The sequence below is a fragment of the Myxine glutinosa genome, chromosome 6 (genome assembly GCF_964187855.1).
Source record: "Myxine glutinosa chromosome 6, kmMyxGlut1.1, whole genome shotgun sequence".
NCBI classification, from domain to species: Eukaryota; Metazoa; Chordata; class Myxini; order Myxiniformes; family Myxinidae; genus Myxine; species Myxine glutinosa.
Window position 1 is genome coordinate 106,032,480 of NC_136266.1, and position 14,799 is coordinate 106,047,278.

General features: G+C 48.1%; 1 protein-coding gene across 6 annotated transcripts in view; it reads left to right on the plus strand.

Moving 5' to 3' along the window:
• The window catches only part of LOC137430147 (folylpolyglutamate synthase, mitochondrial-like), a 78,228-nt gene that overhangs the window by 16,318 nt on the left and 47,111 nt on the right, over positions 1-14,799 (plus strand). For all 6 annotated transcript variants that reach the window (XR_013623842.1, XR_013623843.1, XM_078780335.1 and 3 more), the window contains exon 7: positions 10,503-10,574. Coding sequence is in view for 4 of the 6 variants with exons in the window: in XM_078780334.1 (XP_078636460.1) it covers positions 10,503-10,574 (72 nt within the window). In the remaining 2 variants the exon portion in view is untranslated. The remainder of the gene's footprint in view (positions 1-10,502; positions 10,575-14,799) is intronic.

Genomic DNA, 14,799 nt, shown 5'->3' on the forward strand with positions numbered 1-14,799 from the left:
TTTTTTGGACATAGCTCGGTAAGTAATTGTCCGATTAATATGAAACCTTGAAAAGGCACATCCTCGGGTCCCCAGCAATATACCTGGCAAGTTAAAAGTATATCGGACCCGTGGTTGTCGAGAAACAGCGGTCACAGACAAACAAACGTACAGACGTACAGACAGACAGACAGAGATTACTGGAATTATAGATAGATATTGTTTTTGGCCATATCTCAATGGCGAAGAATCACTTAAAATTTTTTATCGGATCCGGAACTTCACCAAAATTTAATCTTTTATTCCTTGTAGTTATCACACACCCAACATGTGGACCAAATTTCGTCTGTATCGGTCCACAACCTTTTGAGATATCCTGTTCACAGACAGGACTGACAACATAACGGTCTCCATCCACCCTTGGTGGCGGAGATAATTACGGAGTGGATGTGATGGCTCTTGCGTCATCTTGTGAACTTTCAGTACAACATTTTTCTCATACAAAGTTCAAATTGAGGGGATGTTTGTCAGAATTGCTCATTTTTCAATCTTCCTGGGTTTTTTCAGTTTCTTTACATTTTCTTTTGGCAAATTACCAAAGTACAAATCAAACAAAGTGAGAATATTTTCGATCAGAGACCGATTAAAAAAGAAAAGAACTGGTATACCATTGTCAACATGAAATTCTTTTAATTTCCTTAGTTCATTATTTGGTTTGCTTTCACGTCCAGCACTTTAGAACCCCTTTTCCCTTTCAATTTGGCATCGAGTACTATGCTCAAATTCTTGTATTCAGAAACTTGTTCTATAGTATGATCATGGATCATGCTTTCCTGCCAAGCGGCAAAAACAAATAATCTCCTTTGCCTTATTGTCCCCCGTCGCACAGCGGAGCGAAAGGGGGACTATGGTTTTCCCCTCCGTCCGTGTGTCCGTCCGTCCGTCCGTGTGTGCGGGCGTGCTTGCGTGCGTGCGTGCGTGCATGCGTGCATAAGCGAAGGACCGCATTCGAATTTGTTGTGTGGGTGCAACCCAAGTCAAAATCCAAGATGGCCGCCGCCATGTATGTCTGATGCCATGTATGTCTGAACCTTGTGAGATGAATATCTTGAAAAATAAGCGAAGTACCAACTTATAATCTGGTGTGTGGGTGTATCTCGGCATAAGGAAGAACGCCATTGGAAATTGGGTCGCCACATCAAAATCCAAGATGGCCGCCACCATATATATTGTTACTGATCGCGGATTAAGATGTTATTTACCGAGCGGTGGTATTGCCGCGACCGTTACAGGATCCCTGACTCACCCGATTCACCCAGGACTTTGGCCGTATCGCACCGCAGCTGCCCAATCTGGGAAAAAGACGAAAACGACGAAATGCAAGAGGAAAAGGAATAAAACGAGAAGACGGACAGAAGAGTAATTGGATTTATTATTTACACACGCAAAAAGGAGCAATCAAGGTTTATTTACAACACATAAGACGCAGGTGACACAGTGCAAATACTAGCTTATAGTTATACAGACTTAACTTATTCCCAGGACAGAACAAACAAAGACACTGACTCACGCGGGGAATGACAGGAATGGCAGGAGGTGGATGGCTGGAGGTGAATGCTTGGTGGAGCCTTGGTGGAGGTGAACGCTTGGTGGAGCCAACGCGGAGCCTGGGTGGAGCCTTGGTGGAGGTGAACGCTTGGTGGAGCCAACGCGGAGCTTGGGGGGTTGGTGTGACGGGTTCTCTCTCCTTCCCTCACAAGCTTCAGGACTCTCTCTCTCTCTTCCTTAGTCCCACCCAGTCCAACAACTTCCTCTCTTGCTTAGTCCCACCCAGTCCAACAACTTCCTCTCTTGCTTAGTCCAACTCAAGGCCTTCCTGTCTTCTGATCTCCTCCCTCCTCGACTCCTCACCGCAACCAACGCAACCACTGACCGCCACCACTGACTCCTCACCGCAACCAACTGACCACCGACTCCACTGACTGACTCTTCACGACTCTCTCTTGACGACCAACTCTTTGTGACCAACTCAAAGTGCATCTCCTCTGGGAACACCCCCCGCCGTGGGTTATATAGGCCCCGCCCCTCAACCTTTGCGAACCTCCCCCAAACGTTCTCTCCCCGCCCTCTCAAGCCAAACCCCTTGTTCATGGTTGGTCGAGTGGGGCCGGCTCACTCCTCCCCTCTCTGACGAGGTGGGGACCCGCCTTCCTTCCCCCAACCCTGCCTCGTGGTCAATGGCGGATGAAGGGAAAACCGCCCAACATGCAGTTGGCAATGCGAATTGCAATTGACGGAAAGGGGGGAATGGAAGTGTTGGGAGTGGGAATGAAGGGAATCTATCTCTTTCACTGGTGCAATGGAGTATTTCAATTAATGGAAGACACAGCCTTACACTAATCTATCTATAATTCCAGTAATCTCTGTGTGTATGTGTGTGTGTATGTGTGTGTGTATGTGTGTGTGTATGTGTGTGTGTCTGTGTGTGTGTCTGTGTGTTTGTCTGTGACCGCTGTTTCTCGACAACCACGGGTCCGATATACTTGAAACTTGCCAGGTATATTGCTGGGGACCCGAGGATGTGCCTTTTCAAGGTTTGAAATTAATCGGACAAGTGGTTCCCAAGGTATGGTCACCGTACTCGCAAGCCGTTCGCTTTGGCTTTGCGAATGGACCAAACCATTTCATGTAAATAGAGGGGGGGGGGGGGGGTTCTACCGTACTCGCAAGCCGTTCGCTTTGGCTTTGCGAATGGACCAAACCATTTCATGTAAATAGAGGGGGGGGGGGTTCTGTGGTCGTTACTGCCACGTGGTTTCAAAGTTTTTTTTTGTTGTTGTTGTTTGCACGCATGTTTTTTTGCACCCACGTACGGGCACGCCCTAGTACACATAATAAGGATATAACTGTCAAAAAAGATATATCGTGTCCTGCATGTATGTTTTATGGACTAACTACGGGAACGCCCTTTGACCTTTATACAACCACAAACGGAGGGAGGAGGGGTGATATTTTACAACAACCTTTTACAACAACATTTTACCACAACAATAAAATAAAAAAACATTCTCATATCCACAACACTGCACCCTCCTCCCCTTAGGCACGTCCCGGGCCTATAACTTTTACCTTAGTGTGGCACGTAGGTGTAGTTCCCTCTACTTTTAACCTGACCCTGAGTGCGACAGTTTTAAAACATAAATAAATGTGTCCCGCTGCTCCATTGCACTCTGCCTAACAGACTTACGCCCACAGTTAACCGAATTGCGGAATGGTCTTCAAACTATACACTGACGGTGGGAAGCATTATTTACAATGACGCTATTTTTATTTACAAAACTAACCCAGGACCTGTGATTGTTCTTTCTGGGGGGGGAGACAGTCTGCTCTGCATCGACGCACCATTAAAGCGCCCAAAAACGCACCAATACACACCCAAGCACCAATCGGTGCAGTCACCATAGTTCATCAGTGTTCCATAAAAATAAAATCAACAACCCCTAACCCTGCAGGTGATCTCTTGCTCTTCGGCTCCCTCTGCTAGTTATTATTATTTTCCTGGTGTTGTCATCTTCCCTTGCTGGCGGCCTATTTGCAATAAAAGAATGCACCTAACGTGTCCGTTTTTATTTTATTTATGGCCCACAGGGGTCGACTACGTGTGGTTCACCTGTGGGGCATCGGTGCCCTGTGGCCAAGGTCCGCCAGCAAGATTTCGGGCCCTCATGGCCGGTTCCAGCAGAGGGGCCATGCCCCAACCCATGGGGTCCATAAGTGGTGCTCGGCCACAGGCATGTGGTCCATAATGTGGTGCATCGATGCAGACAGCTGGTTCTGGGAATTTCGGGCACACAATGGCCGACCCACGCACGCTCCCCTCGGCACCCAATGGCGCACAGGTCATGTGGGAGACAAAAGGGGAAAGACAATTGAGCGAGGGGTAAGGTCACAAGGGTACACATCAATAAGGCAATGCGAGGCGAAATGCGTACGGAGGGCGAAGTGAGAAAGCTCGTCCCTACCGTACGTCACCCCCCTGTCACCTACCCTACCCTTGCCCTTACCCCATATGTACAAAAATCTACACATTTACAAATTCGTCACTACTGTCACGTCTTCCCCATATTTCCCCTATACCAAATTCGTCTCCACAATCCCTCTACTTCAAAATTTGCCATCACCAATTCATCATCAATCCTCATAAGGAGGGAGAGATGGAACATCAAAGCACAATGTCACACCCACGTCATGATGTGTCTCACAATCCAAACATTTGCACAGTAAAAATAATTAAACATGGCATGGTGCGGAGTACCTGTCACCTCAGGTGAGTGGATGCAGATGGTGCGAGGAGACTTCATCCTAACTACTTTCTAAATGACATTAACACACTTTACACTACCCGGGGTCTTTCCCTGCCAATCCATTGGCCAACTTACACTATGGGTTCTAAAAACCAATTCCCATTGACCAAACTGTGGTGCTTCTCAATTTGGGGTCTCACTCCCCCGATTCATCTCCCGGTGCCTCGCACAATTTCTGGGCCGCGACGTGTAGCTCTCCCAGCAGGTCTACCCACCTGCACACCTCCACCACTGCAGTTGCCACCCGAGCTTACCTAGCTCCTCACCCTAACCTAACTAACTGGGGAAGGCCCTCTCCTGGCTCTGTCACCCCTTGGTGCCCTCTGGCACTGGGCTACCCGGGTCCGTCCTCCGGATCCTCGGGCCCCATCCACAACTACCGGCTCCCAGAGCCCACCTGCGGCCTCACCTGGCCGACATCCTCACAGTGGTGGAGTGCCCAAACCAACTACACACACTAACAGGCTACACGCCCAGCCATTTCCACAACACTAATGCACCCATCCAAAGACCATTCTTTCACCCGCACCACAGATGCCAATATCCAACCACAATTTACCTGTACCCTCTACCTAACACTTACACTACCCGCCCCGGGTATCCGTGATGGGGGTCCACTCTTCCCCCATTCACACCTTCGCACCATCCACTCCACTCCACAATTTCCACCATACTCACTCCACGACCATCCATTCCAATACTCCATTTATTCCACACTACCATTCTCCATACCTGCTGTTGCACACCTGTGCCCTCACACCTGGTGCCACCTGCACCCTCCTCCTCTTCCTGGACCAGTTGGTCAACACAACACACATCACCATCACTCACTCATACACTGCTCCACACACCTGTTCAGTTGCACACCTGTGCAATCACACCTGTTCGATCACACTTGTTCAATACTCACACACACGGCATTATCTCAGCTAACTACTCCCCTCTGAAACTTGCGCTTCCCAGTCGTCCCTTTAAACTATTGCGCTCCCACATCATTATCAACCACACTAAACTACCTGCGTCCCCACTACAGGTATCAGTCACTATCTAAACCTTAACGTTACCTAATGTCAGCTTCGCTAGATCCCTATCAATATAACCTAACCCACCCGGGCTAGTTTTCACTGCCATACACCCCATAACTATAGCGCATTTGCCCCCACGTCTGTGAGGGATGGTGGATTTGCCATCCCACCACATCGGGGGTCTCTCACTATAAATTTTGTTCGTCCAAATTCCAACCAATTCAAAAATTTTCCATTTACTGCAAATTCTACCCACTATTATAAATTTCGTATCAAATCACTACCATCATCATCACAGTCCGCTATATCCTAGCCTCGGTGCGTCATGACATCATTAAACTCGGCTTCGTAAAGCCGAGCAATGAATTCGGGTGGTTTGGTCACCTGCAGGTTGAATCCGTCCGGCTTTCGGTTCAAGGGAGGTGGTTTGGTTGGACCGAGGCTCCACGCACCATCTCGGCGCGGCACCTTGCGGTCCCGGGCCCGATGGCTCAATCTCCCCCGGTCGGAACCCCGTCCCCACGAAGGGGCACCGTTCCACTTCCTCCCACTCGCCCTTGAACCGGACCGGTCGCCTGGCCCAACAAGGCCCGGACTCGACCGTGCGGGGCGGGGCCAAGCCCGAATCGGCAACGACGCTTCGAAGAGAAGCGACGCAGCTTCGATCCGCGCCGGGCCTCGCACCCAACAAAGCACCCCGCGCACCGAGTGCTCGCATCGGCTATCCGTCGCTCTAACCACTAACCCGGTTACCGTCGATGCTTTACTTGCATGCTTACAAGCATACGCTACCCCTTTCACCCTCACAAAACCTGGCGTTCCAACGCCGTCCGTACATTCCACCAACGCTCTCCCTGTTACACACCACACCTCTCGCGCACACTCTTGCGCACACTTTGGTCCACACCTCTCCTCCGTTACGTCCTCCGTAACACTTACCACACCGCGCTTCCCTGTGCTCCCTCGCACACGCGCTTCCACCAACCCAGGTGTGCTTCCTCGCACACCCTCCACCACCACCTTACTCTCCGTGTCACACTCACCCTCGCACGTACACTCCGTATTGCTCTCACTCCCTGTGTCACACCCCGTACACACCGACGTGCATTCTCGCTCGGACTCGGTTTCACTCCCACACTTTACAACACACCCACTCGCCGACGCACACTTTTTCCTCCCACGCGTGCCATTTCCACTCACACGGGACCCTTCACCAACGCCCGGATGCTTCCTCGATCCCAAGCGCGCGAAAATTCTTTTGTCGCTAAACATCCTCTTACAAAATCTCCCAGCACAATACACAACAGCACGACTCACCTGGGGGATCCTTTTCTCCACGCGAACCTGTAAACTTCCATTTGGATTAGCAAGTACATCATCATGATTTGAGCAGGGACTTTGTACATTTTCCATTTCTCCCTGCAATTCCCGGGCTACCTCCGTCATCTCTTCAATTTCAATGCCCACTTCCGCTTTTTCTTTACTCACCTCGATGACCGTTGGCTTTAATAAAACACCCTCCTCTACCTCAGCGGTCGCCGGCTTTTCCAAACCCCGTGTCGCGATTTCTACCCCCGTCATTGTACCCGTGCTTTCCTCCGCTTCGCTCAACCAGTGCTTTTCGACCCGCTTTACCTCGTCGTGCACCCGTGGGACCCTTTCGCCCAACTTGCGGTCTCTGTCCCTCTGCTCCCTTTTCTCCATATCGGCCCTCATTTCTTTCGTTGTTGCTTCAATTTGCTCAGTCTGAGCCTTAATTTGCTCACTCTGAGCCCTCATTTTTGCCATCATTTCAATCATAAAGACTCGCACGTACTCTGGCATCTCTGGCTCGGCTGCCGCGACCATGGGCGTGGCTAAATTTGGTGCCGCTGTAACCACGTGCGCGAGAGCGCCATTTTGTGCACCTGATACTCCCTCAACCGCCTCCTCATCGCTCCCCTCCATTTGATCCTGGGTTACTCCTAAACCCCCTATCTCTCCCACCGGCATCCCGTCGCCTTGACCAGCCATGGCGCGATTTCAAAGTTCAGGTTTTGTAAAACAAAACAAATTTCGGCCGCTCCAAATTTTTGACCAAATTTTTTCCTAGATGTTTTAAAAATTTGGTTCGGGCCCCGAATCTCACTCCCAGACACCAATTGTTACTTAACACAATTGGTGTTCCAAAATTTGGGCCTAACAAATTTAGTCCCAGGTCCGAATCCAACTCCAGACAACCAATTGTTACTGATCGCGGATTAAGATGTTATTTACCGAGCGGTGGTATTGCCGCGACCGTTACAGGATCCCTGACTCACCCGATTCACCCAGAACTTTGGCCGTATCGCACCGCAGCTGCCCAATCTGGGAAAAAGACGAAAACGACGAAATGCAAGAGGAAAAGGAATAAAACGAGAAGACGGACAGAAGAGTAATTGGATTTATTATTTACACACGCAAAAAGGAGCAATCAAGGTTTATTTACAACACATAAGACGCAGGTGACACAGTGCAAATACAAGCTTATAGTTATACAGACTTAACTTATTCCCAGGACGGAACAAACAAAGACACTGACTCACACGGGGAATGACAGGAATGGCAGGAGGTGGATGGCTGGAGGTGAACGCTTGGTGGAGCCAACGCGGAGCTTGGTGGAGCCTTGGTGGAGGTGAACGCTTGGTGGAGCCAACGCGGAGCCTGGGTGGAGCCTTGGTGGAGGTGAACGCTTGGTGGAGCCAACGCGGAGCTTGGGGGGTTGGTGTGACGGGTTCTCTCTCCTTCCCTCACAAGCTTCAGGACTCTTTCTCTCTCTTCCTTAGTCCCACCCAGTCCAACAACTTCCTCTCTTGCTTAGTCCCACCCAGTCCAACAACTTCCTCTCTTGCTTAGTCCAACTCAAGGCCTTCCTGTCTTCTGATCTCCTCCCTCCTCGACTCCTCACCGCAACCAACGCAACCACTGACCGCCACCACCGACTCCTCACCGCAACCAACTGACCACCGACTCCACTGACTGACTCTTCACGACTCTCTCTTGACGACCAACTCTTTGTGACCAACTCAAAGTGCATCTCCTCTGGGAACACCCCCCGCCGTGGGTTATATAGGCCCCGCCCCTCAACCTTTGCGAACCTCCCCCAAACGTTCTCTCCCCGCCCTCTCAAGCCAAACCCCTTGTTCATGGTTGGTCGAGTGGGGCCGGCTCACTCCTCCCCTCTCTGACGAGGTGGGGACCCGCCTTCCTTCCCCCAACCCTGCCTCGTGGTCAATGGCGGATGAAGGGAAAACCGCCCAACATGCAGTTGGCAATGCGAATTGCAATTGACGGAAAGGGGGGAATGGAAGTGTTGGGAGTGGGAATGAAGGGAATCTATCTCTTTCACTGGTGCAATGGAGTATTTCAATTAATGGAAGACACAGCCTTACACTAATACACATAATAAGGATATAACTGTCAAAAAAGATATATCGTGTCCTGCATGTATGTTTTATGGACTAACTACGGGAATGCCCTTTGACCTTTATACAACCACAAACGGAGGGAGGAGGGGTGATATTTTACAACAACCTTTTACAACAACATTTTACCACAACAATAAAAAAAAAAAACATTCTCATATCCACAACAATATGTCTGAACCTTGTGAGCGAAATATCTTGAAAAATAAGCGAAGTACCAACTTCTAATCTGGTGTGTGGGTGGATCTAGGCACAAGCAAGAAGGCTGTTTAAAATTGGGTCGCCACGTCAAATTCCAAGATGGCCGCCGCCATGTATGTCTGAACCTTGTGAGATGAATATCTTGAAAAATAAGCGAAGTACCAACTTCTAATTTGGTGTGTGGGTGTACCTCGGCATAAGGAAGACCGCTATTGCAAATTGGGTAGCCACGTCAAACTCCAAGATGGCCGCCACCATATATATGTCTGAACCTTGTGAGTGAAATATCTTGGAAAATAAGCAAAGTACCAACTTCTAATCTGGTGTTTCGCTGTGTCTAGGCACAAGGAAGAACGCTATTGAAAATTGGGTCGCCACATCAAAATCCAAGATGGCCGCCTCCATGCATGTCTGAACCTTGTGAGCGAAATATCATATCATAGCATGTTTTCTGCGTCTTCCACTTTGTCAACTCACATCACTTCACCGACGGGGGACCTCGGCGTAACGCTTGTTGGTACTGTTATCCTCTCTTGATTTATCCAGTAAGGTTTAAGGGTGAGAGGGATTTTGTCTAACTATAAAGTATTTTTTTGGGCCCTTTGTTGTCCCCCGTCGCACAGCGTAGCGAAAGGGGGACTATGGCTTTCCCCTCCGTCCGTGTCCGTCCATCCATCCGTCCGTCCGTCCGTGCGTGCGTGTTTGCGTGCGGGCGTGTGTGCATGCGTAAGCGAAGGACCGCATTCAAATTTGGTGTGTGGGTGCAACCCACGTCAAAATCCAAGATGGCCGCCGCCATGTATGTCTGATGCCATGTATGTCTGAACATTATGAGATGAATATCTTGAAAAATAAGCGAAGTACCAACTTCTAATTTGGTGTGTGCGTGTATCTCGGCATAAGGAAGAACGCTGTTGAAAATTGGGTCGCCACGTCAAAATCCAAGATGGCCGCCACCATATATATGTCTGAACATTGTGAGCGAAATATCGCGAAAAATAAGCGAAGTACCAACTTCTAATCTGGTGTGTGGGTGTATCTAGGCACAAGGAACGACGCTGTTTAAAATTGGGTCGCCACGTCAAAATCCAAGATGGCCGCCGCCATGTATGTCTGAACCTTGTGAGATGAATATCTTGAAAAATAAGCGAAGTACCAACTTCTAATTTGGTGTGTGGGTGTGTCTCGTCATAAGGAAGAACGCTATTGAAAATTGGGTCGCCACGTCAAAATCCAAGATGGCCGCCTCCATGTATGTCTGAACCTTGTGAGCGAAATATCATATCAAAGCATGTTTTCTGCGTCTTCCACTTTGTCAACTCACATCACTTCACCGACGGGGGACCTAGGCGTAACGCTTGTTGACATTAAGAACCAAATGATGTCGGTCACACCACTCGTGGACACGTAACGACAAGGTTTGATTATATCGAGTTGATTTTTGGGAGGATGGTGTTGCCACATCCTGTAAGCTTGTTTTCTTTATCCAGGCACATGATCGTCACGTCGGCTACTTCCACTTCCTCACCCTCATGGCATTTTATATTTTCTTGGAGGAGAAGGTATGTATTTTGCACAAAAATATGAAAATAATTGTGTTCTCTCCTATTTTAGACTTGTCTATTGGCACTTATTTGGTAATACCATTGTTTTACTCTTTATTTTTTATGTAAAGGCAACTTTGATCATGTGACATTTGTGATTTCGTTTTTCGATTGACTACAGCAGGTCACATGTTGATTTTGATTATATCGTGAGTATATATAGATTATATAGATGGTGATTTTTAAGGTGTTAATAGATCAAAATTGTTGAGACAATCGAACATTTAATGGATCGATTGTAAATCGTAGGTCGTGATTATCGAATTTATTTCACTTAAATGGGACATTGAACTTCCTCCTCACAATCCACAGTTTTACTCATAAAATCTGAGCCCCAAAAACCTCTTTCACCCTGAAAGTAAAATGAATTACATCACTGAAGGTTGTTGCCTTTGGATGTCAGTAAATTGACAAATTTCACATGGTCGAATCGGCCACGTGCTACCCCTTTTTCCTCTTTCTCATGTTCAATTTCACTTATTGTAAGATTGTCGTTTCATACTTCATGATGAGTAAATTCAACCAATAACCTATCTATCTAGTTTATCGGCAAATTGTCACGATTCTTTCCTGGGCATTGCTCTGTTACTTTTCCTTTTCCTTTTTTTGGCAAATTATTAAATGTTAAACTAGAAGGCCATTCAGTAGAGCGCATACTCCCGCCGTGGGTCAAGTTGGAATCGTACGTTTTGTTGAACATCCCCTCTCCCCAAAACAATCAATGAAAAATAAAGTAGGCCCTAACTGTCAGAGAATGCGCAGACAAACAAACAAACAACAACTTGTCTTTTATACAGACTTGGCATTTAATATGGAATATTTTTTTTGTGGGGGTGAACTTACTTTTCAAGATGACTTAGAACCAAAAGTTAATTGGAATTATGTTGAAATTATTCTAGATTTTGTTAATGTGACCTTTAAAAGAAACAAAAACCACATTTGACATTTCGAAGCAAATAAATTGATCCTTGAAAGTGATGTAAACTGATATCGAACTCAATTCACGGACATTACTGTGTTAAACTTATGTGCGTTTTCCAGAAGTATCTCTTTATTTTGCACATCAGCCAAATTTTTTTTTAACAAAAACAAAAGTTAAATTATGATTGGGATTACGGACAGTAAAATTACAGTTCAGTACTTTGTGTAACCCCCACGAGCATTCAGGAGAGCACGTACACGTTGAGGCATGCTGTTCACGAGATTTGCCAAGGTTTGGACAGGAATCGCTTGCCATGCAGTTACAATAGCCTGCTGCAATTCACGCACAGAGGCAGGCTGCTGGTCCAAGTTGTCGATTTGACGCGTTAATTCTGCCCACACGTTCTCTCTCGGATTCATATCCGGGGACATGGCAGGCCACTCCATATGCTCTACACCACGGTCAGCAAGAAAGTGTTGGATCATGCGAGCACGATGAGGCCGTGCATTGTCATCTTGGAAGACAAAGTTTCCTCGAAAGGCTGCACGAACAAATGGAAGCAATGTTTCTTCCAGAATGGCCCTGTGCTTGAACTGGTTCAGGTTTCCAATCAGAACAACCAGGTCAGTTTTGCCCCCTGTATGAAAAGCAGCCCAAACGGTCACCCCACCACCTCCAGCTTGGACTCTTGGTACTATACAATCTTCGTTGTAGGCTTCATGCACTTGTCTGCGCACTCGGACGCGGCCATCTTGATGATAGACCAGAAATCTAGACTCGTCACTGAAGATCACGCGATTCCAGTGTCCTGGCTGCCATTGACGGTGCTCTCTGGCCCACTGCAATCGGCGCTGGCGGTGTTGTCTGGTCAGACGTGGCTTTCTCAGGGGACGCCTGGCACGATAGCCTGCTCGAACCAGTCGTTGGTTGACTAGCCTTCTGGATACAGGCACATTTGTCAGTTTGTCAGTTGCTGCCACTCAGCCCTAAGCCGATTAGCTGACTTGGTATGGCCATTGCAGACTAACCGGTGCAGCTGGCGATCATCCCTCCTTGTGGTTCTGCGGGGACGTCCTGGCCTCGGTATTGGAGTAGGGACACCCCTCCGAGCATTTCGTTTCAGAATATTTGACACCTGACCTTGAGTGATGCCATACTGCCGAGCAATAGCACGCTGTTTCATGCCGGAATTTCGTAAAGTCACCACTAAATGACAAACAGCATTGTCGAGTTGACGGACCATCTCCAGGGGAAGCGGCAATAACTTTTGTAGACGTGCAGCAGTTGTTTTCCACTAATACAGAACGCAACAACCCTTATATACCCGATTGTGAAGCCAATCGTCACATGTACCTGTCCGTACATTTTGTCATGCCACCTGTGATATAATCCTGTTATTGACTTCTTGCTGCGACAGACAATCAGTGACATGGTTCTTTTACCAAAGAAATCACCGAAGCATCAAAGAAACTCACCAGATTGATATACCGAGTTCAGAAAGTAAACCCAAGTCAAGAAAAAAAAAAAATTCCATATTAAATGCCAAGTTTGTATATATATATATAGATATAGAAGAATACATATATAGAATATATAGAAGAATATATAGAAGAAGATAATATTGTTGTGGTTTTTAGAACCCTCCACTTTGTAAATATTTGTAATATTCCCTTATAAATAATCCCCTGTAAATACTCCCATTTTTGGTGTAAAGGTCAAAGGTCGCACCCTAGTTAGGCCATGAGCAACACGTAGCACACCATAGGCTTCTTCTTTAGTTATTTCGTTAGTATGTGTTTCAGGTACGGATCTGTTCCCAATAGTTGAATCTGCGTTGTATTAATTAAATAAGAGTAGGTCCCCTTGTCAATTCATATTGCGGCGTAGCCTTCCTCCAAATTGTGTTCCTTGGCTTGCCAGTAGCGTTCGCTGCCTGGCTCAAGCCGCCATTGAACACGAGGTCAGGCTTGGAGAAGAAGGGGGCGGGGCGGCATGAACGAGGTGTGGCCACGTCAACTCACCACCAGGGCATGGCCGGTAAGCCCCACCAGCCAACCAGGGCTGAGGTGAGCTCGTTAATAGGCATGGCTCGATGAAGCGCGGCTTGATTTCTAAGCAGGTTATAAAAGCGCAAGCGCCAAGCCCTCTAGGGAGATGCGCTTGGGGAGGCCATTGATGAAGAACTGCGCAGGGGACCGTTGCGATTGAGAGAACAGCGCAGAGACGGCGGATGATAAGAACACTGCGCAGAGGATCGCTTGGAACCATCGGTGATACGAACTGCCGTTTGGTTTGAGAGTGTTCGGCACGCTATACTCACGCAGCATCCCCGCCCCTCGCATATGTAAGGTCCGGTCGTGCGCCAACGACACGCGAAGCTGCCTGCCATTCTTCGCGGCGGACCCGGAGCCTGGAACCATCTGCTTGGACCCTTCTCTTCCTTCCCACCACCACCACCCCATTCGTGTAAGTGTGTTTGTACTGTCCTGGGCGTGTGATAATATAAGACTGTTTAAGGCTGCCCTGTGTCACTGCTTCTTCTTCTTCTTGTATATTCCCTTCTTTCATTTCCATTTCGGGTTTCTTGTACATAATTAATAAATTATATTTGTTCTTGCTTTACTTTGGTTCCTCTCTTCCGATCGCTTGCGTCCTGTCCCCAATTGAATATCGGTGGCACGATATAGGAACCGCTATAATCGGGTTTAGACTGCCGCTAACGGTTCGAGCTTCGGATTGCTAAACCGCTCGGCAACATTCCATCTTGTCCGTGGCTCGGGCAGAAGGAGCGCCCTGCTTTGCGGCGAGGTTGGCGAAGGTATCTGGAAACCGATTGACCAGTCACCCTGGTCAATCTCAACCCCGAAAAGGAGCGCGATATCTTCTAGGACTCAGACGGCCAGCTTAATAGACGAGGGGATTAAACCCCCCTCGGTAAGGGGAGCGCCGTAATCCGAGATCCGCAACAATTGGTGTCGGGGAGTGGGATTGGACCCAAACCAAATTTTTTAATCCATCTTAAAAATTTGGTCAAAATTACGGGCGGCCGAAATTTAGTATTTAACAACCAAATTTATATCGTGCCATGGATGGTCAAGGTGGTCAGATGCCAGTGGGGGAGATAGAAGAGGAAGAGGTTGAATCGACCCAGGACCCCAGGGAAGAGGTGGGAGAAATAGAAGAGGAGGTCGAGGAAGGTGCGGTAGAGGTGGGTTGCAGGCACACAAGATGGCGGCGCCTCGCACATGGTCACGGCCACAC